The sequence below is a fragment of the Podarcis raffonei genome, chromosome 10, assembly GCF_027172205.1.
Source record: "Podarcis raffonei isolate rPodRaf1 chromosome 10, rPodRaf1.pri, whole genome shotgun sequence".
In the NCBI taxonomy this organism is placed as follows: Eukaryota; Metazoa; Chordata; class Lepidosauria; order Squamata; family Lacertidae; genus Podarcis; species Podarcis raffonei.
The window spans coordinates 47,948,668-47,973,543 of record NC_070611.1 but is presented as its reverse complement, the minus strand read 5'-3'; the positions used below and the strand labels follow the sequence as shown (position 1 = coordinate 47,973,543).

The 24,876-nt window shown below is 46.9% G+C and overlaps 2 protein-coding genes across 6 annotated transcripts in view; both read left to right on the top strand.

Moving 5' to 3' along the window:
- The window catches only part of TRIOBP (TRIO and F-actin binding protein), a 59,976-nt gene extending 41,915 nt beyond the window's left edge, over nucleotides 1-18,061 (top strand). For 4 of the 5 annotated variants that reach the window (XM_053407070.1, XM_053407069.1, XM_053407073.1 and 1 more), the window contains 12 exons: nucleotides 483-551; nucleotides 2,162-2,251; nucleotides 3,241-3,350; nucleotides 5,544-6,102; nucleotides 7,678-7,773; nucleotides 9,060-9,207; nucleotides 10,292-10,403; nucleotides 11,562-11,721; nucleotides 13,243-13,356; nucleotides 14,725-14,811; nucleotides 15,878-16,076; nucleotides 17,274-18,061. In XM_053407070.1, the coding sequence (XP_053263045.1) occupies nucleotides 483-551; nucleotides 2,162-2,251; nucleotides 3,241-3,350; nucleotides 5,544-6,102; nucleotides 7,678-7,773; nucleotides 9,060-9,207; nucleotides 10,292-10,403; nucleotides 11,562-11,721; nucleotides 13,243-13,356; nucleotides 14,725-14,811; nucleotides 15,878-16,039 (1,707 nt within the window). In that variant the 3' untranslated portion in view covers nucleotides 16,040-16,076; nucleotides 17,274-18,061. The remainder of the gene's footprint in view (nucleotides 1-482; nucleotides 552-2,161; nucleotides 2,252-3,240; nucleotides 3,351-5,543; nucleotides 6,103-7,677; nucleotides 7,774-9,059; nucleotides 9,208-10,291; nucleotides 10,404-11,561; nucleotides 11,722-13,242; nucleotides 13,357-14,724; nucleotides 14,812-15,877; nucleotides 16,077-17,273) is intronic. The other variant, XM_053407071.1, reaches the window with a different exon arrangement.
- Nucleotides 18,062-22,943: 4,882 nt separating this feature from the next.
- Nucleotides 22,944-24,876, top strand: LOC128422714 (histone H1.0). The gene has a single exon (XM_053407098.1). The coding sequence runs from the start codon at nucleotides 22,995-22,997 to the stop codon at nucleotides 23,571-23,573; it is 579 nt and encodes a 192-aa protein (XP_053263073.1). The 5' UTR covers nucleotides 22,944-22,994; the 3' UTR covers nucleotides 23,574-24,876.

Here is a 24,876-nt window from a genome sequence, read left to right as displayed (position 1 = left end):
TTGACTTCCCTGCATGGTTGAATGTGCTGTTTCTCGGAAACTTTTCTTGTGCCTGGTGCGTGAAAATCTCTCTGGATTTTAAAAACAAGCCAATAAATGTACAGAAAACGAACCTCTCTGGAGCAACCTTGCAGAATTCCTTTTTGGAATGAAATGGATGCACAGCTGAGAACCTGGGAACCCCAAGACTAGGCATTCTTACTGCTACTTTTGCCTAGCATGCTTTGTGTATTCCACAACCCCTGTTGCACGATTCCTGTCAATCTCTGCCCTACATCTCATTGAATAAACGCTGGGAGGGAGGTGTCTCCTGAGCAGATGGAGTGGTCAGAGTTGAGTTTGGCACCTTCTTCTTCTTTTATTGAGTGCAAGTTTGAAAGGTCAATGAACGCTGTGCACTTCCGTCGACGTTTTAATTTAGCTCTCCCCTCCTGTCTTGCCCTCCCCCTTTTCCTTCCCCTTTTTAATGGTTCTGTCTGCAGTGGACGAAGCATTGGTTTGTGTTGACAGACTCGAGCCTGAGGTATTACAGGGACTCCAATGCTGAGGAGGTAAGAAAAGCTTCCTGGCCTGCATGACCTCTCCTGCACGGGGGGAACTTGCACAGCGATGGAGAGAAATTTACGGGTGTTCTTTGTTAAAAGCACAGCACGCCATTATTACCTCTTGTTTCCAGTTTTCAGGTTGTGAGTGCCGTTCCTTGTGTAGCCCACACAGCACCACACAAGCACAGGTCCTGGCTGCACCATGTGTTTATAATAATAATAATAATAATAATTTTATTATTTATACCCCACCCATCTGGCTGGGTTTCCCCAGCCACTCTGGGTGGCTTACAACATATCTAAAAACATCAATCCTTAAAAACCTCCCTAAAAAGGGCTGCCTCCAGATGTCTTCTAAAAGTCAGGTACAGTTGTACCTTAGATCCCGAAAGCCTTGCGAGTCAAACGTTTTGGCTGCTGAACACCGCAAACCTGGAAGTAAGACTTGCGGTTTGCAAACATTCTTTGGAACCCAAACGTCCAACGCGGCTTCTGATTGGCTGCAGGAGCTTCGCACTCCTGCGAAGCTGCACCTTGGTTTCTGAATGTTTTGAAAGTCGAATAGACTTCCGGAAGGCATTCCATTCGACTTCAGAGGTACAACTGTAGTTGTTTATGTCCTTGACATCTGATGGGAGGATGCCCTAAATTTGTTTCACAAGATTTAGATTCCACTTTATTGTAATAAAACCTCCAAGCAGTTTATAAAACTACAAGTAAGAAACTGTTAAAAGCAGTGATTTAAAACATTTAAAATGTAATCAGAATCACCAATCAGTTAAAAACCTGATTGAAACACATGCAAATATTTTACATTGTCTGGATAGGTTTTCTTAAACAAAAATGTTTTTTTGCCGCAGCCAGAAAGAGTACAGTGAAGGTGCTGCCTGATATTAATAGAGTGGTTTAATGATGAATCCCCCTTCCTTGGGAACTTGGAGAATTGTAGCCCTCTAAGGGGGAAATGGGGTCTCCTAACAATTCTCAGCACCCTTCAGTTCCCAGGATGGTTTGCAGGAAGACATGGTTGTTTAAAGTGAGGTGGTTCTGCTTTAAATGTATGGTGCAGATGTGCGCAGGGGAGGGATTGGCAGGCTTGGGGGAAATAAATTTTGCAGAAGTGCAAGAATCTTTGAGGGGGTGGGACCCAAACCAGCTCGAGGAGGACTGAGCATGCTCAGTGCTCACCCCAATGCTGACTGTTGGTCTAAAAATAGAAAACTGGAGAGGTGGGGGTGGGAATGGCTGGAATCCTGAACACATCACACTGCAACACTTTCTTACAGTTTCTGCTTGTTGGACATTATTATTTGTGGGGGGGGGGGACAAGCAAAAGTGTACATGGGACACAGCTTGTAAGGGCAGAGTGGAAACTATGGGAATCCTATATCCTATTTTCTATTAACTGAGGAGGATTAGTAAACTAGAATTTTAATGTCAGGTCTGTGGGGTATAGGGAAAAATATTGGAGGAAAGTAGATAGGATGTGATAGACAAGTGCAGTGTGTGTGTGTGTGTGTGTGTGTGTGTGTACATGCATGCTTTTTGTTGGTGGTGGTGGTGATGCTGTTAAGTGAGGTTCCTTGTTTAAGCTGATGGTCTGGTGGTCATTTCAGGCCGATGAACTGGATGGAGAGATTGACCTTCGCTCTTGCACCGACGTGACAGAATATGCAGTGCAGCGGAACTATGGCTTCCAGATACACGTGAGTGCTTAGAACCCGTAGAGTCTGGATGGAGCAAAAAGGCTATCTGGCCTATGCGTATTTTAGATGATTAGATACTGCTGCAATAACCATGTTGTTTGAAGTGCGGAGGTGGGGTAGATATTTCTGCCTGCAGTTCACTTCAGTCCTTGATTATATAGTGTACAAGTTCTTCATTCTAACACCAAGGCACATATGTTGGGTGGTTGAGTGGCAAGGGGCTTCTTCTATTCTTACTGGCCCAATTCTTGATTGATAACATTGTTCCTCGAGGTAAGGAAGAGGTACCACAGCCCATAGACACACTTCCAGGTGGCAAGCGCCCCTGGTGATGCTTGGAGAGGGCTGTCTGCTGCCAGCTTTAGTGAGCTCTCTTTTCTAATGGATGGATTCAATCTCATGGAACAGGAGCACCTGCAGCCAGAAAGGAGAAGGAGGAGCGGAGTCAGGGACCATCGTCTTATTAAGTGTCTGCAAAACGTGCCTGTAATTTACATGTAGAAAGTGAGACCAAAGAGTCTTGGGCCAAAGATTCTTGGACTCAAGTCTCACTTAATTCAAAAGGCTCTCCTATTTAGATTGTGGAAATATAAGAAAACAATTGTGGGCACCATTAAATACCCATTTCACGGAAGAAAAACTGGTTGTGCTCAGGGCCTCCAAAGAAGCAAAATGCATGAATCACCAATGGCACCAGGCCAAAAAAATTAGGCAACCCTCCTAAATCCAAAACAACTCAATTGAAAATAATAATAATAATAATAATGTGGTGGGGGAGGGGAGCTCAGGGGGGCTTGGCAGTTGCTATTGGGATGAGCATATATAAGGCCCTGTTTAGCCAAGCCCCACATTTTTAGGCTCTGTGGAAACAGATATGTTTGCCAGATATGCTTGAAGGGTTCAGTGGCAATGAAGCCTTGCTACATCTTCAGATCTCTTTGCTGTATTTGAAGGAGAGTACATGTCTGTGTCCGGTTTTTCCCTTTCAGACTAAAGATGGTGTCTTTACGTTGTCTGCAATGACATCGGGAATCCGGCGGAATTGGATAGAAGCTCTGAGGAAAAGTATACGCCCTGCCAGTGTGCCGGATGTCACAAAGTAGGCACCTTCAGATATTTCCCCCCTTGTCAGACAGCACAGCAGTTTTGATCCGTTTTCCTGATTTATTAATTGGCCTGATTTGTATGAAACAGTAAGCCAAAGTTAAACAAACTGTGGCTTACTGGGGATGATTGAGAGGGTTGGTGCTCAAATGGCTCCTCTCCTCCTCCTGCCACACTGGGAGGAAATGGATCAGAGCACTGGCTTGGCATTAGGCAAGAAACAAATGCTCACCATTTTCTCTCTCTCCAAAAATACATGAGAACAAGCCAAGAAATCTTGTTTCAGTAAATCTAGTTTTGTTCCTTTGGCCATTGCAGTTGCTCGGTGTGTTATCCTATGTCACAGATAAGCTATCTGATATTACTCCTGTAATAGACAGTTGTTTGCTGCAGCAAATCATTAGCCTCTGCTTAGGGGCAGGTGGGCAGTAATGACCTCTTAGCCAAATAAGCAAAGACACACAAATTCTCTTTTAGTAGTTCTGACAGTAGGTTAATACTCATATCCTTTGGGTGGGGAGTTCTGGAGGCCACGTTCAGAACAAACATGGTAGAACTGTGAATCTGACAGAGAGTTTTTACAGAGTTAGGAAGCTGCATCTATCTAGCTTGAGATTAGGGAGTCTCCAGCCCGTGGGCCAGACCTCCCCATTTGGCCCTGCTGGCCATTGGAGCCATGGCAGACCCACCTGCCCTATACCTGAGCATCGGGTGAGGTGGGTAAAAAACCAGGCTCATCTGAAAAGGGGGTTTGCAGGCACCACCCATCAGCTTGTTGTCTGCCGATGGTCAAAGCGCGTCTTTCAGCACGCATTGCAAAGTGCTCTGCAAGACCCTGGCAGCCAAAAAAACAACAGTCATCTGATGTCACTCCGCCCACCTAGAATCATAAAATTGTAGAGTTGGAAGGGACCAAGCTGTAACAGCTGGCATCTAACCCAACACCCTGCAATGCAGGAATCTTTTGCCCAGTGTGGGGCTCGAACCCACAACTCCGAGATTAAGAGTCTCATGCTCTACCAGCTGAGCTCTCCCAGCAGGTATGAGCTGGCCCACTGATCTTGCTCAGCGTTGTCTACAGTAACCACCAGTCGCTCGCCAGGGGATCAGGCAGGGGTCTCTTGCAGTCCTGATTGGAGATGCAGGAGCTTGAACCTGGGACTTCCTACATGCCAAGCCTCTGCAATCTGGCGGGCCTCTGTAAGAACAGGATTAGGGTTGGGCAATGCCAGGTTTTCAACATCACGATGTTATCACCCACCAAACATCACGATCTGGCGATACACTGCGATGCTGACACAACAAGCTGCATTGACCCCGGCCCTCGAAGCGCCAGGTTGAAACTGCTGCTGTCCGAGGGAGCTAAGGCAGTTTCACTTCAGCGCCTTGTGGGGCCAGGGATGATGCAACTTGTAACCGGCGCTGGGGGCGGAGAGATTCCCTCCATTCCCAGAACTTGGCATGGAGGGAACTTGCGCTGCTCAGCCGGGGGGCACAAAGGCTCCCACCCCCACCCCCCCAGCTGAGCATTAAACTGCTCTCGTCCTACCTCTGGCTTGCACAAGCCAGAGGCTTCTTTCAATTGCTCCGCTGAGAAGTGCGTAGCTGTCCGTGCTTCCACAGAGCAGTTTAAAGTAGCCGAGGGAGGAACAAGGTGTAACAGCTGCCAATATACTGCCAGGTGAAGCCTCTGTCATGGTCTGCTCCTCATATCTGTCCTGGGCGATACAGTCATACCTCATGTTACGTTTGCTTCAGGTTGCATCCCGCTGCGACCCAGAAGTAACGGAACGGGTTACTTCTGGGTTTCGCCGCATGCGCAGATGCACAAAATGACGTCACATGCATGCGCAGAAGTGGCAAATCGCGACCCGCATAGACGCGGGTTGCATTCTGTTCAGGTTGCGAGCGGGCATCCGGAACGGATCCTGTTCGCAACCAGAGGTACCACTGTATATCAATACATTTCCCAGGCCTAGGCATGATCCTGGGCTCGATGGGTCTTTGGCCTGATTCTGCAGCCACAAAAAAAAAAAAATTCCTTTTGTGTCACTGCGTGATGTAACAGGGCTGACAGCACTTGGGCTGTTCCCTGGGCATGACCACATAACAGGATTGGGGAGAATTTTGTATGGCCTGCTTTCGTGATGCTTGCCTGCGCCATTCCCACCTCTCCTCCTTATTCTAGGCTATCTGACAGCAATAAGGAGAATTCCTTCCGCAGCTACGGATCTCCCAAGAGCTCCGTCAGAACAGAGGAGCAGCGGCCAAGCACAGGATCTGAGGCAGTAACCAGGAGCGGCAGCAGCAGGAGAGCAGATGGGCCACGCCACGCTTTTGACTACGTGGAGCTGTCGCCCTTGCAGCAGGGGCCCGCGGGCCATGGATCTCCGCAATGGACAAGAGGGAGCGCGAGAGCCACAGAGAGCGTGGCCAAGCGCGAGGAGCTGGAGAGGGACCTGGCTCTGCGCTCCGAGGAAAGGCGGAAGTGGTTTGAGTCTCCGGCCACTGGGGTCCTGCAGACAGATGGCCTGGCAGGGGACGTCTGCCCTAAAGCAGGAGGCCACGAGGCTCCGGGGGGGCCCCTCTCCGAAGCCCAGAGGACTCGGCTGAGTGAAGAGATAGAGAAGAAATGGCAGGAGCTGGAGCGCTTGCCCCTGAAGGAATCCAAGCGGGTTCCCCTGATGGCACTGCTGAACCAGGGCAAAGGAGCCCACGAGGGTGCAAACGAGGCGCTGGAGAAAGAGGTACGGTTAGTCATGGCGTGGCCTTAATCGTTTTCAGGAAGAGAGTGCTGCTTCCTTTTTTTCGCAAGCTTGTTTCATATTTTGTGTCAGTGTTAGAAATTCAGGTATGTAAACTAATCACCCAATGGCACCTTAAACCTTGGTATGTCTAGCCGCCTTTTTTGCAATGAGATTTTATTTATTTATTTATTTTAATCACTTTTATTAGATTTTACAAATATAAATTTATAGCAATACAAAATACATATCCGTATAGAGAGATTTCTCTGAATCTTGAGACTTCCCCTCCATGGGTCCTATTGTCAACATTTTCAACTGCATATTATTTCATAATCTATATTTTGTATCTATCCATATTATCCATAGTGTTTGTTACATTACAAGTGAGATTAAAATCCTGCTAATGTTTTCATCTGTTTACAGTGATCTTGTAAAATGAGATTTTTTAAAATTACTGCCGCTATTATTAATTTCATTTCTATATTGCTTTATATTTTAAAGGGCGGGGAATCTCAAAGCGGTTTACAACACATTAAAACATCAAATGAAACAATCCAGAATAAAACAAATTCAAGCTTCAGATCCTTCTCTAAATGACATGTGGCTTTTCCCCATGTTTATTTTCCTACTTAATTTATAAAGCTGCTCCATAGCAGAAGTACTTTAGGAAGCCAGGGTGGTATAGTGTTTAAGAGTGTCAAGACTAAGACCTGGGAGATCAGGGTTCAATTCCCCACTCAGTTATGAAGCTCACTAGGTGACCTTGGGCAACTCACAGCCTCTTAACAGGGGTGTCCAATTTTTCCCCAAAGAGGGCCAGATTTGATGAAGTGAACATGTGTGAGGGCCGACCAAAGTTTTTGAGCTTTTTTTAGGATTGAAGTTGTTGAGCTTTTTAAAGGATTTTACCTCAGGAAATAAGCTGCCCCAGGGGCCGGATTAAACCGACCGGTGGACTGGATTAGGCCCCCAAAATGGACTTTGGACATGCCTGTTGTAGGGATTAACTGAGAAACGGGGTGAACCATGTATAACTTGGAGAAAAAGGTGGGATTTAAATGCGATAAATTAGCTCTTCTGTTTGCCTGCTTAGGAAAGCTGGAGAGGCCAGCCAGGTGTCACTTGCCAACCCAGCATCCAGAGATCTCCACACCGTTGCAATTGGACCCTCGCCAGTCGCTAAAAGCGCTTGGCTCATTTCTAACCCTGCTCTGGGTGCCTCGGCCTCTCTCTGTTCTGAGTGCATGTTGCCTTGATGCAAAGAGCAGTGGTGGCTGGTGTCCCTTGAGATTGGTAGGGTGGCAGGCAAGGAGACAGGCAGTAGGGGGCGCCAAAGCCAATGACAGGCAGAGCCCACTGATTCCAGCTTTATCCTCCCTCCTCCCCCCTGTTAGGTCCTGCAAGGAGCACTGTGGAGACTAAGGAGGAGGGGAAAGCTGCCAGGCAGTGCCCACCCCTTAAACTGGCAAGATGGCAGGCAGGTGGGGGCTGGATAAGGGCAGACAGAGGTTAGTGCAGCAGGTTGATTTGAAGAAATCCTTCAGTATGGTTCGACCTCATTTTTTTCCTACACAGGTCCAGGTTCTGAGGTCACAGCTGGAGTCCTTGCGTGCCCACAGTGAAGCAAAATCTCACCGAGGTGGGCATGCACCCCGAGGCTACATCTCTCAGGTAACAACATAGCCTAGTGTGGTGATCTGAATCTGCCAGCTTTTCATTTTCTCTCCTCCCCACCAATCCCAGGCCATAAGGGCAGGGAAGCAAGGACTGGGGGGGGGGGGTCAACCTCATTTGCTTGCACTTAATATAGCTTATTGCTGCCATAGCAACCACAATCAGACCCATCTGTAATCAATGCTAATTATTTATAACTGTTGTATGCAAAGACCTCCCTGCCTAATGCATGGCCAGGGCAGTCGGCTTTAGGAAAAACCAGAAGAGAGCCTGATCCTGGCCTGTCCTTATGCGTCACCTTTGTTGGTCTATTTATGCACCAAAAATAAGCAAAGCGTAGGTCTGGAGGAAAGAGCGGCAAGTTTAGCAAACACTGCAAGTATTTATTGCACTCTTGGCCCCTGAAGCGAGTTGCCATATGATTGCAGAAATCTGCTGTGTTCTGTGTCGTGCAAATCAAACTCTAGAAACAAGTGTAAAATGCGTATATTTGCACACTACATTTTTAAAATTGTTGGTACATAAATTAAAGCCGCGGGAAAAAATATTAAGAACTGGTTTGCAATCTTCATGTAATGAACTGTAAGCCTTATAAAGGCTCAGTTTTGCCCTGCTTTTGTGTTTTTAATACGTTTCTTTCCATTTGCGATGTGGTTTTTATAAACGAACGGTCATACAACTCCATCTAGTGTAAAGTGTCTGTGGTGGGGGATCTCTACCATTCTTTTGCGATCATTTGCTCTTCATATGCCCCCGTGTGGCAACCCAAGATATAAGCATGAGAGGGAAAGGCACTTCTGAATATTTCCATTTCACCGTGTGTGTGTGTGTGTGTTTTCTCAAGACATGCAACTAGCTCTGGCCGGAGTGGAGAACCTTATTGCCCTCCAGATGCCACTGAACTACAACTCCCATAATCCCTGATCCTTGGCCATGATAGCTTGGGCTGAAGGGACATGGAGCGTGACATCATTTGCAGGGCTGCAAGTTCCCCATCCCTGAACAATGGGGAGAGTTGTAGGATGACGTCATGATGACTACAACTGCTGCTGCTGCTACTACTTATAGGAAAAAGTTGGGTATACATGGCCACTGAGCCAGCTGTCTTTTAAGCACCTGAAATGTCTCTTGAATCAGGGTCCATGGCTTGGTTTGCCAAGCTCAGCCTTTGTTCACCCTAGATTCCCCCCCCCCCACTTAAGTCTCGCAGTCAGGCTGCCTGCAGCATTTCATTCTCCTCTCCTCTCGCCCCCACCACCCCCAACTCCCAATCTCTATGGCAGGAGGCATGTGAGCGCAGTTTAGCAGAGATGGAGACTTCCCATCAACAGGTTATGACGGAACTGCAGCGGCATCACCAGCAGGAGATGGAGCGGTTGCGGCAAGAGAAGGAGCGGCTTCTGTCTGAGGAGGCAGCTGCTACAGCGGCAGGTAGGAGCTACTGTGTGTTCTTGGGTTGCTGGATGTGCCCCTTTGTCTAGCTAAGATATGGTCATTAGAGCGGTCCCTTCGGTCTCCTAACAATTCCTGGCAGCTTTAACAGACTACAGCTCCCAGGATTCTTTGGGAAAAACCGTGACTGTTTCAAGTGGCATGATATTGCTTTAAATGTGTAGTGCAGACGGGCCCTAGGATTGGGGAAATCCAGTTCTAAATCACTGCTTGGATATGAAGCCCACTGGATGACTTTGGGCCAGCCAACCACCCTCAACCTAACCTACTGCATGATCGTGAGGGTAGGCTGGGGGATGACTGTCTTTTCCATCTTTTAAAGCTCCTTGGAAAGGTGGGACATAATTTGATATCATCAGGACACGTGCCGCTATGACTGTCTATATACATACAGTGGTACCTCGGGTTACATACGCTTCAGGTTACATACGCTTCAGGTTACAGACTCCGCTAACCTAGATATAGTGCTTCAGGTTAAGAACCTTGCTTCAGGATGAGATCAGAAATCGTGCTCCGGCGGTGCGGGCAGCAGCAGGAGGCCCCATTAGCTAAAGTGGTGCTTCAGGTTAAGAAAGTTTCAGGTTAAGATCAGACCTCCAGAACGAATTAAGTACTTAACCCGAGGTAGCACTGCATGTGTGTGTGCGTTTATGCATATTGTCTAGACATCTTCATGCATCTTCTCTGACACATGGAATAGAATAATGGGTGTTTTGTGTACATATGAGGCTTACTTCAACTGAGACAGACCATTGGTCTATCTAACCCACTGTTGTCTATTTTGACTGGCAGAATCTCTCCAGGTTCTTGCACAAAGGATCTTCCTTGTTGCATGGTGCCTTCTCAGTTGCTGCTGCTGTTTAAACTGGCGAGATGGCAGAGATTGAATTTAACGCTTGTGCTGTGTCCCCACTGAGCTCTGTCCCTTCCCCAAGAAGGCTTGGCTTCTCCCATTTAGCTAGGAAGCATTAAAATGCATTGCAGTTTCTACTTCAGCACATCTCGCGTGTCTTCCCCGGCTTCTGTTTCTTTTGCCCATTTTTCCAATTTTCTTTCCCTCTAGCAATTGAAGCACTGAAGAAGGCACACAGGGAAGAGTTGAATAAAGAACTGGGCAGGACCCGCAGCTTCCAGAAGGGTGGTTTAGACACCGATACACTCCGGCGGCAGCATCAGTAAGTAACTGCAATGGCTCTTCAGCATCCATTCTGAACTTGGAATAGTGTCCCTGAGTTTAGAGAGGAGGGAAGGGTTGTCTATTCATTCCCAAGTGCAGCTTGCAACATCGTTGGGTCTGATGAAAAGGAGGGATGGGGGGTGTGGATTGTGGGATCCTGATAACTAATCACAGAATCATAGAATTGTAGAGTTGAAAGGGAGGGTCATCTAGTCCAGTGCTGGGATCTTTTGCCCAACTTGCAGCTCTTCGGCATAAATGTGGGTGGAAATCCAGCCTGGGGTCACTTTACATTTCAGAATTTACATAGAAATAAATCTCCAGCGATAATTGTCACCTCCATGGTAGTAAACACTGTCGCAAAGTTTCAGACACTTAACAATTTAGCATTTTGGTTATGTAAATGAAAGACACCTGAAGAAGAAAATAGTAATGAAGACTTTTGATGTTTACTATTGGGGTGCTTTTTTGATAATGTAATGGGGTTTTTGGGGGGGGGGTTTAAGTCCCATGTGGTTTTTCAAAAAAAAAAACAAATCCAGGAAAAACAGATTAGAACCCTTCATCTGACACACCACAAATGGTTTTATTTTGGGACATTTTCCCACCTTGAGGCACATTTGAATTTGGCTTGGGATACAAAACTACCACCTAAAACTGTCGGTGTCTTTTCTTTTAACTACCATATCCCCACTAAGCAAAAAGTGATTCAGGGAAGTCGATAAGAGCCCCTCTCCTGAAGCAACACATACGACTCGGTTTGGGACACTCTCTTATCCCAAGATACACTGGAAATCAGATTAGGTTAGGAAACTGCCCTGAATACTGTCTCTGTCCAGCTTTTAGTGTTTCTGAGCATGCAGCTATCTTAAGCCAAAGTGCTGTTGTATAATAGATGCTATCAGTTTTCACTGGATTACAATGATGTTGTAATCAATGGTCATTTGTGCAGAGTCATGACCAATCCCACCTGTCATCTAGCACCTTTGTTCTCTGGTCAAGGGGCAGCTTGTGCAGCCCACAAGGGGAACCCTGGGATACCAGTGATGGCAGAAGAGACCATCAGAGACGGGGAAGTCAGCCATGTTTGTAGAAGAGCCCTGGGATGAGATGACAGCTCTTGGCAGCAGCATTTTTTTTTTTACCTCTGCTGCAGGTCTGACGTTGAGTCCCTGAAGAGGGAGCTGCAGATGCTTTCAGAGCAGTATTCCCAGAAGTGCCTGGAGATTGGGGGCCTTGTGCAGAAGGCAGAAGAGCAGGAGCTTATGCTGCAGCACTGCCAACAGGAGGGAAAGGAGTTGCTGCGGCAAAACCAGGCGAGTGGCTTTCTGCGTAGACATGAGTGGGGGACCTTTAGCCTGCCAGATGTTGCTGAACTACAACTTCCATCAGACCTAGCAGTTGCTGGGGAATGATGGGAATTATTGCTCAGCAACGTCGGAAAGGCCGAAGGTTTCCCACACCTGATCCAAGGGTGGGAATTGGGAAGAAGAAAGTTGGTGTGGAAGAGAATATCTTCTTCATCTTCATCATTATTTACTTTCACTGTGAGAAGCGAAGTTACAGGGAACCAGGCAGAGGGCCTTCTCGGTAGTGGCACCCGCCCTGTGGAACGCCCTCCCATCAGATGTCAAGGAAATAAACAACTATCTGACTTTTAGAAGACATCTGAAGGCAGTCCTGTTTAGGGAAGTTTATTAATGTCTGATGTTTTATTGTATTTTTAATATTTTGTTAGAAGCTGCCCAGAGTGGTTGGGGAAACCCAGCCAAATGGGCGGGGTATAAATAATAAATTATAATGATGATGATGATGATTTTCATTAATTTCATTACTGTATTTTCATTAATTGCATTTATTAAATGCTTTATATGAAAGGGTATTAAAGCAACTGCACAATATAAAATATAAACAGATAAAATCAATTAATTAAAAGCCAAAAGGAAAAAAATCCTAAAATGGGCATCCAGCAACACGAGGAAGACCGTCACCACACAAAAATATGAGTGCTTCAGTAGAAGCTAACTTCATTCCCAAAGGCCTGGGATGATGATGATGATTAATTTTTTTTGCTTCCAGCAAAATATATAAAGACACAATAAAACATCAAACATTAAATAATTTGCCTATACAAAAATAACTAACCATCCCCTTAGTCTGGCATCTAAAAACTGACAAAGATAATACTAGGCAAGTTTCCCTGGGGAGAGTGTTCCACAAATATTGGTGGGAAGACCACCGAAAAGGCACATTTTTTTGTGGCCACTTTCTGCCCTTCCCTTAGATGAGACACCTTTCATATAAAGGGCCTCCGATGAAGACCCACAGGATCTGGGCTCATTCATGTGGGGAGGGGCAGTCCTTGAGGTTTGAGGGTCCTAAGGTTTTATAGGTCAAAACTAGCACTTTGGGTGGAGACCAGAAACGAATTGGTAGCCACGATAGTCAGGCTTACAGCGATGACTGGGTAGCATATGAAAGCAGGAGGGGGCCTTTGTGTGGGAGAGAGGAGGACCATTGCAATATTTGTTAATGTTTAAAATGCACAAAGCCTTTCAAAAGACAACCCCAAAGCTCCTAGCTCTTACCTAAAATTCCTATTGAGCTGCTGGTGGTGGTTCATGCTACTAACTGATGTTGGCAACAACTATGATGATGATGGCCAACTCATAGGATTCTTGCGCAGGGGGCATATTTTAAAGCTGGAGGCATTTAGGACTTGGCCATTTCCATGAAGAATCCCTGGAAAGACAGGCTTTGTAAGATGCCAAGTGTCTGCCTGTTCATTTAAGAGCAGCAGATAAACGAAGCCTGACTCTTCCGCTCCTTGTCCCCAGGAGTTACAGAGGCGCCTGTCGGAGGAAATTGGGCAACTACGAGCATTCATCGCAGCCCAAGGCTCACGTGATGGTGCTTCACACAACAACGAGAGGAACTCTTGTGAGCTGGAGGTAAGGACTCTTGTTTCTTTTTATAACCTGGTTCAATGCCCATTGTGCGCCAAGTGTCTCAGATATGAAATGCTGCTTATATCTGAGAGCTTGCCGCTTTCGAAGTGTCAGGAGAAGAGTAATCAGTTTGGAAAGGAGTAGATATCAAAGGCTGGAAAGAGGAAACGTTTATGCAGTTGCCTGTGAGAACTGTGCTTGTAATGGTTGTACAGCAGATAAAACACGGAGTACAGCAACTAAGGAGAGTGATTTTGATATGGAGGATAGTGGATATTGTCTGACTTTGTGTGAGCGACCCTTGGCTTTGGGCTTCCTGAGTAATCTTAGGGCAGCCCAGTCCGTAAAAAGATGGCAGTTGTGAGCGCTGTAAAGACAGTGAAGCTTTTCATACTCAAGCAATGCCATGATGAAATAGCAAAGAGTTACGTGTTTTATTTATAAAAACATTTATATACCGCTATATCATTAAAAAAATCAAAGCAGTTTGCAATAGGAATATCTATACAATCAAGCCACTTAGAAATTTAGAGTAAGAAACTTAACGTGAAATGTCATCGTCAATGCCTAGGAACCATGTGTTAAACACAGTGAACTTCTCCAAAGGAAGAGCAAGCCATAAGTCTGACTGATCAAAATAGAAACTCAGCTTTAATTCAATTTTTACCTTCAGTTTGCTAAAAGCACTTGAATCTAGAAATGATTATTTGTTTAACAAACAGAAATCCCAAGCAGGTGGTTAAATCTGAAGGAAACTATAAAACTCAAGGCCTCTTCACACAACCCTTTTAACTTGTGACAGCCATGAGGGAAGATGGCCGCCAATTATCAGTTTGCAGCTGCTTAACCTCCACCATGTAACAGCCATAGGCATCTGACAACCTTGCACTGAGTTCAGTTTGGATTGGCCACAGTGAACACTGTTTTGCAGTGTGTGTGCTAGTAGTGTGCTATGATCCATGCTGGTTTGAACACTGGAAGCAGAGGCACATAACTTGTCTTTCTAAGGGCTAACATAGCTAGACTTTGACAGGGGCAACCTATTTCCCTCCCCAAAAGCTGCCATAGGCTGTGAAGTAGTTATTTGAAGAAGCTTGTGATGAGGCCCAATTGTTGTTGGTCAAGATGGATGACTTGCTGAGTGTAGTTGCACTCTTAGACGACTACTTGGCCCATTCATGAAAATGCGTGTGTGTTCTGATCTTCTGCATCGTACCAGAAGCCATTTTGCAAATATGCTATATGGGACATTTGAGCAACCTAGCTATTGTTGCTTATTCTCCCAAGTGGGTTAGGAAACCTATTTAACCTGCGCCCTCGGCAAGTTTTCAACCCATTTCCTTACCTCTCCCCTTCTGCTCTTCTCTGCAGGTGCTGCTACGAGTGAAGGAGAATGAACTTCTGTACCTGAAGCAAGAAATCCGGTGTCTTAGGGACGAGCTCCAAATGATGCAAAAGGTAGATTCCTGGGAGCAAGTCAGGTTCACTCGTCAGCAGGGAAAAGGCAGAGCCCTTCCTTTGCTCAAGTCCTGCAGGCAGGGACAGAGTTAGTTGTACTCTGTATGCTGACTTCTGTGTGGTGTCGTTTGGTACCCTGATGCTGATGTCACTGTGCGATTCCCACTTGCAACATCAATCTGCTCTGTAGAGCATCTGCTTTCATGCAGAAAGTTCCAGGTTCAATTCTTGGCATCTCCAGGCAGGGCTGGAAGAGTCTCAACTGAACTCTTGGAGATCCACTGCCACTCAGTACAGACAGTACTAAGCTAGATGGTCTGGCTCTTAAGGCAGCTTCTTAAGTTAGGTCAGAATAAGTCTCCCCTGCACTCATTTCCTTGCTTCCATCCTTTCTGGACCATTGGGGGGCAGAGGAAGCTGAAGGCATAGACTTTGGGGAAATAGGAAAGAATGGCAGATCTTCAGAAGAATAGCTCTGGTGGACCAGACAACAGCCCATCTTCTCACAGTGGCTAACAAGATGGTAGGCAGGACCAGAGGCAAGAAGTAGGTAGATCAATGGAGGAGATTCTCAACTTTGAACAGTAGGCTGTGTTCCTGCCATGTACATGTCAGAGGTTTATACACACAATTACATCCTGGCAAGCAAAAAGCATTATCACATTTCAAGGACATGTTCCAGCCAGGCCAAAAGCATTTGAATGCAGAGCCAGGCCAAGAACACTTGAGTGGAAGGAGTTTCCTGGGGAAAGTACTGAGGGCCACATTTGGCTCTCAGGTCTGAGGTCCCCTGCCCCTGTTCCAAATCTTCTACTTTTGTTTATCAGCTAATGAGACTGTTGCAGAGGACAGCACAGACGTACAGATGTTGTTGAACTCCATCTCCCATCATCCCTGTTGGTTAGCCTTGCTAGCTGGGGGCTGGAGTCTGAACAACATCTGGTGAGCCACAGATTCCACATCCCTGGTGTGTAGACTGCAGGAGATCCTGGAGAATAGGATTTGAACTGAGCCTCACTCTGGGTTGGATATCAATTATCAGTGTGTGGATTTCTTTGCCCTACAGGATAAGAGGTTTGCCTCGGGGAAATACCAGGATGTCTACATGGAGCTGAACCACATCAAACAGCGGTCAGAGCGAGAGATTGAGCAGCTGAAGGAGCACCTGCGCCTGGCCATGGCAGCCCTGCAAGAGAAGGAGATGCTTCACAACAGTATCGGCAAGTAGACAAGAGCAGCTGTCAGGCCTGACAAGGGAACATCGGGTGGAGCTATGAACAAGCAAGGGTGCCAAGGCAGGGACGGGATTTGAGAGGCCACCTTTGCTTCCAGCTCAGGGGATGGCAGTTATATTGGGCATGGCATCTCTGCCTTCTGCTTGCCAATGATCAAAACTAGTCTTACCGTTAAACCATTTGAAGCTATTCCTTCAAGAATAGTGTTCTAGGAGGGTGCTATTTTCTTGCCTTCATTTTTGTGTGCGTGTAGGTGTAGCATGTGGCAGCACACATGCTAGAGGTGAGTAGGGTAGTCCATACCCCAAAATGGATGGGGCCATTCCTTTTTTCTCTCCCCCTTTTCCATGTTGCCCAACAGGCTCCAGGGGAAGGGACAAATTGCACTTGCCACAGGTCTGAATTGCCAACATTCATTGTATTTTTGAAGCTAGGCCTAGAGCAGCAGGCTGCCCTCCCTGCATAAGCTCAGAATCGGCCTGCAGAATTCTTCTGGTGACCCAGGTATCCAAAAATACCAACATTAAGATGTGAACACTTCCTTTGTTCTCAGCAGCAAGAGTAGCACAATGTTTTCCCCTCTCTAGTTTTCCTTTGGACTCCAATGGCTATTGGCCCCAGCCAACATGCATGGATGATGGGAGCTGTATTCCAGTGCTATCTCTGCTCTATAGGATCTACCGTATTGGCCTGAATATAAGCCGCACTTTCCACCTAAATTCCGATTGTGAAAAGTTAAAGTACGGCTTATATTCATGACCTTATGGTATCGCTGCTGAAACAGCTGCTCACGAGGGTCGTGGGGGACAAAGGCGTGCAGCCTGCCTGCCACTCCCAAGCCCCACCCCCACCCGGCGCCGGCTTGGGGAGGTAGTGCCAGGAGGCGTGCACACAGCGCTCAGAAGTGAGTGCCGGCCACCCCACCCCCCATTCATGACAGTAGAGCCAGAAGGGGGGCCGCACCCGCAAATAAGCCTTGAATTTTAAAGGTGTGGCTCCTTTGCGGGTGCGTCTTGTATTCAGGCCAATACGGTAAATATCCTGAAACAGTTTTATAGGCCTGAATTCAGGCCTGTGCTTCCTTAAAATGGTTCTGGGTTTAAAACAAGTTTATAAACAAGAACTGTTAAACCTGTGGTATGATAACTGCCATCTCCTAAGCCTTGCACATTTTGGTACGTTTCAGGTTTATGTCAGTTTCCCTAACTTTGTCTGTTTGCTCCATAGGTTAGTCAGCTTTGTGTACCTTGCTTTGGAGGACAAAGCTGTATCCTAGCAACCAGCATCCCCCTCCAGGAAATGGACCAAGCCTCCATCAGACTATCCATCACATGCACCTACATAACTCGGCGTGTTTGGGGCTGGATCCTACTACTTGCACCTTCTTTGGGATTTTATACATGAAAATATATTTTATATGGGGGTGGGGTGTTATATTTTAAAATCCTGTATTACGTTTTTAACCAGCAGTTGACAAGAGAAGTGAGCCAGAGATACTCCCCAGCCTTCTTTTAGTCATAACAGAATCCTTGTTCCAGGTCCTTGAATATATCTGAAACCACACATGACCTCTTGCTTCCAATTCTCTTCCAAGCAAAGAGACAAAATTTACACATGTTCCAAGTTTATGGCAAGTCTCCTTGGACGGACAGTGTTGATCCACAGTGATCCATGTTTTGAGATGCACTGTGCCAGGAGGAGGAGGATGTTCTTCAGATGAAACTGGTTTTGTTCTGATAATATGGATTGGTTTGTTTTTTGTTTGGGACCAGCCGTTTGTTTTCATGTACTAAAAGCAAAGGCAGTTCTTTCCCCCCTTATGCTGATGAAACGTCTATGCATCCTACTGCAAAGTCAGCACCGGCCACATTCCAGAAGCTAGTCTTCCACCTGTGTGTTCCTGTGGGGAGGGATGTCACTGCTAATGTCGCCAGAGCCAAATGATGAAGGTGGCTGAATTTTCTTTCTTTCTGCACAATTATAAACTAACTTAATAAAAATCCTCAAATACCAAAGATGGTGTTGCTTTTTGGCATGGGCAAAAGAAGTTAACATGAATTCTTTACAGTAACTTAAGCCCTGGTAAATATTCAACTCGTGCATTCGCAGAAGAGCGATGTCTACTGCTCTGGTATTGTCATAATTGGCACTTATCTGTAGCTTGCTTGACTGTTATGTATATATAGTAAAGCAAGAAACAATAGTTCTTGCAGATCCATCTATGCATTTATAAACCTCACAAGCACCAGTCTTGAGATTTCTCCCACCCAAGGCTATCATCATAGACGCAGAAAGGACCACAGCAGTCCTTATGGTGTTCATTTAATTTTATTTCTTAGTTTCCTGGTTTTCTTCCACTGTGGAACCCAAGGTGACGTAAATGTGGTTCTGAGTTCACAAAAATTATTCATCAATCTGGATGTTGAGCACAGTGAGAAAAAGCTGGCTTGCCATTAAAGTTACGTATAATGCATCCATTGGCCCAAAGTTAATCCTTGGAAGTAGCATAGCTATGAGAGTGGTCACAAAGAGCACCGGTACTTCAGAATTTACCCAGATCATCTTAGCTTCAATAATATGGTAACCTTATGCCTCACCCATGGCCTTCGTTGCATTGTGACAAAAGTCCTGAAGAAGGGGGTGGGGGACCTCTGGCCTGTCAGAGGTTGCAGTTTGGCCCACATCAGTTTTTCTGAAACCATGCTCACCTGTCAATCACCCCAATGGGCTGGTGACATTAACAGAGTAGATCCTTGCAGAAAGCGGGATTGAACCCCTCACTGCACAGCTGATGGGTGGCAGGATTCAATCCTGCTTGGTTGTCATTTCCCACTTGCCATCATTGACAGGTGAATGGGGCCATCTACCTGCCAGTCACAAGTCAGATGATTGACAGGTGGAGCATCTGCAGGGGGTGAAATAAAGGTAGACAAAACTGGGGATGGGTATCTTCAGTACCTGGTAATGAGGTAACTCACAAAGGAAATGCCATTCTTGTCTAGTGTGGCAGAAAGCTAGTGCCCTGCATTTATGTTTTTAAAATATGTCATTTACACCATTCCTTATCTCCACCTCTTACCTTAGTAATAAGATTTGTGATGGGGCTAGGCATTAAAATCCTGATATTTAAAATAGAATTATCTTAAATATGAAGTATTATTAGTAATTGCCGCAGGTTTGTATGTAAACCTACTGCTTAAAATTCCCTTTTCAATCGAAGTTTCTTTTTAAGAATGCAAATTTGCTCTTCAAAATGGCTGTCAGTGCCGTCTTAGGCATGCCTACTCGGAAGTAAGAAACTGAGCTCAACAGCCTTTCTACTTGGCAAAACGCATGTAGTACAACAGCCCATTAAAAAGCCGTTTCTGATCTTATTTCTGTCACCGAGGTGCGCTCCTAAAAACGTCTGATGCATCGGTGGAGATACGAGAGGAAGCCACTAGTTCTGTGGCAAACCACAAAAAGGGAAGTAAAATACCTACCGCGAGAAATCAAAAAGAAAACCACTGTAGTGGCTTCGATCAGCGGTTACAACAAAGGCAGCGAGATCTTGCTTACGGTTGAGAACGAAATCTGCAAAAAAAATTGTTATATTGTGTGTGCGCGTAAAGTGGAGAGCAGGAAGGGGCAATCCTTGCACAGTGCAAGGAGGCGAGTTCTCGACAGGCGCCGTGCATTGGCCAGCCAGCGGCTGCTTACGACAATCCTATCCCGTCGCATTTTTGAGAGCTCTATTTGCTGCTGCCCATCAGAGGGCACCCAGCAGCGTGCCGACTACATTTCCCACAAGCCACGGCTCGGGCATCCTACGGTGGCCCAGAGCGACGCGAGAGAGCGAGCTTTCGCCTCGGCTGTACCCTCTTTAAGAATTAATCAGCTGACTGATGAGAGGCTCTTCAAAGCAGCTATGACTACTGTCAACAGAGGGCTGTCAATGGGCTATTGTGCACGGGGCTGCTTCCTCCATGGTCCTTTTTCAGGATCATTCTCAACTCTTCACTAAACACTCGCCCAGCCCTCATAAAGCCACTTTCATGAGAACAATTTTCTCAACCCACAATTTTTTTAAAAAGCGCGATGTCACCTTTTGTCGTTGTCATTATTTCACTAAAAACACTCCATCTTTGCCTTTTTCGAAAAACACCCATTGCAGTTTTGCCTTTTTACTCTACCTGCTGCATCGATAACTTTCTGTTCCTACAGAAAAATCCACGCCCCCCCCCAAAAAAATACTGGTTAGCGGGGCATTCAGAATTTACACTAATGCAATCCTCTCCCCTGTTAACAACGTTTCTGATACGTCAAGTCAAGAGGACAAACACCTTAAAAAACGAGTTTCAAAACAACACGTTATCTACCCGCCGCTCCATCCCCGTACCCAAGTGTTAAGTTAACTCTCTTAACTTAGATGCAAAAACTTATATATACAGTTTATATACATGCACTCATCAGGATAGTGGTAAAGGGTGGCGGCTACTTGAAGGAAGACGATCCAGGAACTCTGTATCTTGGCAAAAAAGCCCCACACCCTTATCCAGACCGGGAATCCAAACAATGGAATGGGGCTAGGTGTGTGCGGACGGGTCTCCCCGACCGTCCCCTGCTATCATTTCACTTTGGAACTCCCTAAACAACTTAACCGTGTTTAGTGGTGGGTTAACACTACCACGCAAGTCTGTAGCTCTCCCTCACTGAGCAGAATCATATCCGGACACGAGACTCCTTTTAAAATATTTAAATTAGTGTTTGCACTTATTCCAAGTAGACAAACATCAGTCCGATTGCTTTTGGAGGAAGAACTCTGCTAGATAAAAACACTTGAAAAGATACGAGCATTTCAAAGATATTGACGTTTATTCGCCTGCCACAGCCATAGAACTGCAATCCCCATGATCATTTTTAAATAAAGCTAAAGGCAAAGCGCACATTTAAAAGCCTTACATTGAGCTGCTATGGGGTTGGGGGGTGATCCTATGAGGATGGGGGGAGGTGGAGACAGAGGTACCAAAGTGCCCGATTATATATACATATATTTGTTGCTAGTGTGCTCTCCGTGTTGCTAGGATCCCAGGTTGTTTTTATAATTCTTAAAAAGTATTCTAGAGGTGCTTTTTACTTTCCCACCCCGGAGTTACTCAATACCACAAGCCGTCAGATTGCAGCTCCGCATCTTCAATTTTGCATCCACAACGCTTTTAATTAATATCTTTATTAAGGAAGAAAAAAATCTGAAGAGGGGAGATGGGGAAAAAACAACCTCAGTTCTTCCAGCAAGATGGCGATGGCACGTACATTTAATCTCCTAACAACAGTTAAGCACTCCCACAGGACTGGGAAATTAGGGTTAACACATTTAAAGAAACTGCCCTGCACCCCAATTCGTCACCTACCTTTCCCCCCTCCCCGATAACTTTTGTCGAGAAAGTATTTTTAAGTAATAGGATCGACTCCACCTTGAAAATCCAAGGAGGAACAAAACAGCCTATGTAAATCTCGATAACATTTTTGTGGGGGTTCAAAGTGATCCGGGGGCGGGGGGACAGGTGTAGTGCAGGAATAGGGGGGAGTTTCTGAAAAGGCGCCGACCCTAGGTTGACTAAGATATGGGGGCTTCGCGTCCCCCCTCCCCAATCCTTTCCTATATAGGCATACTTGTTATTATTTAGAAAACCACTGCGGCCAGTGAAATACTTTTGGGGGAACAAGAGTTAGCCAGGCAAACTCCCCCTCTGTCCCTTTCTACCCCTTAGGTCAAGCAAGGCAGGCCTGTGCCCCCCACCCTGGCCACGGACCCCCAAGTCCAAGCAGGGGGCTGCCAGGTGCTCCTTGGGGGAGGGGATGGCTGCAAACTTCCCATCCGACAAAAAGGAAAGTTTTTGCAGCGCTAGGGCTTCGGGGAGGGGGCGTCTGGAGGAGGGGGTCCACGGGATGGGGGGCAAGGGTCCCCCTAAAGACCCCCCACCCTTGGGGGAGTCACTCCTCCCCCCTCCCCGGCCAGGTCTGAGCTGAGCCTCGCCTGGCTCGGGGCTCCCTGTGTTAGTTGGGGTCTGCTCCCGGGGCCCCTGCGCGGCTCTCGGGGCGCTCAGAGGGCCGGGACGGGGGTCCCCCGGTGGCCCAGGGGTGCCCCTTGGTCCTCGCCTTTCCCCCTGCCGGGGCTCCCCTCGGCTGCTCGGCTATGGGGGCGCAAAGGGGAAATGTCGCCGCGCCCCACTCGCACCCAGCGCCGTTTGGGGCGCCCTGAGGAGGCGCGGGACGGCGGGAGAGCGAGCCGGCGGCGGGGCCCAAGAGCTCAAGGACCGGAGCAGCCGGCGGCCGCGGTGCGGGGCCCAGGAGGCGCCGGGGGACGCGGGAAAAAGCCGCTTTAGGCGGCGGAAGAAACACAGATGTCAGCGGCGCGGCGCCATTCGGGGCCTGAACAGGCAGCCAGCAGCCCTGTCCTCACCGCGGTCCGCGCCTGAGCGCTAAATACCCGGATGCGCCGGCTGCTGCCTAGAGAGCCAGACGCAGAGCGGGAGGCACAGGCAGCGGCGGCGGTGGAGGAAGGAGGTGTCCAGTGGCGCCCCGGAGAGAGAAGCGGGGAAAGAGGGGGGCGAGCAGCGCCCGGGCCGCTGGACAGAGCTACGCCAGCGAGGGCTGACCGTGGCCGCTTGCCCGCGGAAGAAGCTGGTCAGGTGCACAGCAGAGGCCTGAGCCGGGAGCTCCTTAAGTTTCCGTGGGGGGCATTCGCTGGGACGGCTGCCCAGACCACACCCCGCCAGCAGGAGCCTGAAGGGGGGCGACAGCCACACTCGCGCGTGGTGTTGTTTTAAGCCACGAGGAGACTCTTTGAGGGGGGTGAAAAGTGTTGCTCCCCTCATCAACAAGGGAGGAGTCCCACGTGCTGTTCAGGAGCCACCCGTGGCAGAGGCGAAGAGCCAATTTTCCTGAAGGGAAACTTCCAAAGCGAGGATGACCGAGAACTCGTCCACGGCACCTGCTGCCAAGCCCAAGCGGGCCAAGGCAGCCAAGAAGTCGACGGACCACCCCAAGTACTCGGACATGATAGTGGCCGCCATCCAAGCCGAAAAGAGCCGAGCTGGCTCCTCGCGCCAGTCCATCCAGAAATACATCAAGAGCCACTACAAAGTGGGGGAGAACGCCGACTCCCAGATCAAGTTGTCCATCAAGAGGTTGGTGACGACAGGTGTTCTCAAGCAGACAAAAGGCGTCGGCGCCTCGGGGTCCTTCCGCCTGGCCAAGGGGGATGAGCCCAAGAAAGCGCCCGTGAAGAAGGCCAAGAAGGAAGTCAAGAAGGCCGCAACACCCAAGAAAGCAGCCAAGCCCAAGAAGGCTGCTGCCAAGTCGCCGGCCAAGAAGCCCAAACCTGCGCCCAAAAAAGCCAAAAAGAAGCCACCGCCTGCTCCAAAGAAAGCCAAGAAGCCAAAGACTGTCAAGGCTAAGCCAGTGAAGGCGTCAAAGCCTAAAAAGGCAAAAGCGTCGAAACCCAAAGCAAAGTCCAGTGCAAAGAAGTCGGCCAAGAAAAAGTGAAGTGCAAGCTTGGGTCCTTCTTTCTTGGACTTTTTTCTTGACCTCTACTCTGTAAATAGATTCCTTCTTTGTTCTCTACTCCTTTCTATTGCAGCTTTATAAAAGACTGAACTATTCTGCCTATAATGCTTTCAATCAATAGCTTTTTTAAATGACACTCATCAATATGAAAGTCCCTCCTTTTTTTTGGTTTGAATTTTTTCCCCCAATTAGAATTTTTAAAATAGATTTCTGTGTTCATCTTTCTTCCCCTCCCTCTAAAAGGTATGCAATACTTGTTTGTGTTTTGAGCATGAGGGAAGACCAGGTCAGATAAGGGAATATTTTAGTGTTCCTATTGCTTGGAGATGATTTTTAGAAATATGTGAATTAAGAAAGGGACTTGCATTGGATGACTTTCTTAGCCAAGGCCCTGAAATGGTGGGATTAAGAAAAGTAACTAATAGTGGAAGCCACCTAAGATGGAATAGGGTAACTTCATTTTTTACAGAACTTCAAAATTTCATGGTGGATAATATTCTAATGTAACTGCATACATGTAGGATGATGTCTTTCTAGCCCTGGGATGGACTGAGATAAGCTTTTCACTGCTCTTTCAAGGGGAGGACTGTGCTGTTGTCTGGAGTGGCTGGTAGAGTTGGAGACAAGGAATTAAAATGAATCATGGGGGGGGGGGAGATCCTCTATTTAAAATCATGATAGTTTGACCACAACAAAGTGGGGATACAGTGAAAATTTAATTTCCTGTCTCTTTCCAAACAAGTCTGACCACTGTCTTGGTCCCTGCCAACTTCCAGGAGAAGGTGTTAACAGAAGCTTCATTCTTCCCAACCCTTCAGTGCCTATCCACAGCTTTTTGTGTTTAAAGTCTTATGTCTGCAGTGCATCCTACACCTCCAGCAATCTTTATTTTTTCAATTGTGGATCTTGAATGGGGGAGGGAGGGAAGAATGAATGTAGAGGGGGACAGACTTGTTATTGAGGTAACTTTATAAAGCTGTGTTACCATTGCTTAGGTTTGGGATTGGGTGTTTTTCCCATGAGGAGGGGGAATGGAAAAGATAATTTTCAGTACTCTTATTTTTATTTTAAAAAGATATGCTTGTTTAAACAACGGAAGATTCTCATAGGACTGATAGCTGATTGTCCATTTTATTTTGTATGTGTAATTTTGTGCAAGAAGGATTTAGCTGTCTTTGTAATTTTAGAGTTAAAAATAAAATGTAAACAGCATAATGGCTTAGGTTTCCCACGGTGTACTGTCTTTTGCAATACAGCTATATAAAACAACATTGAAAATTCA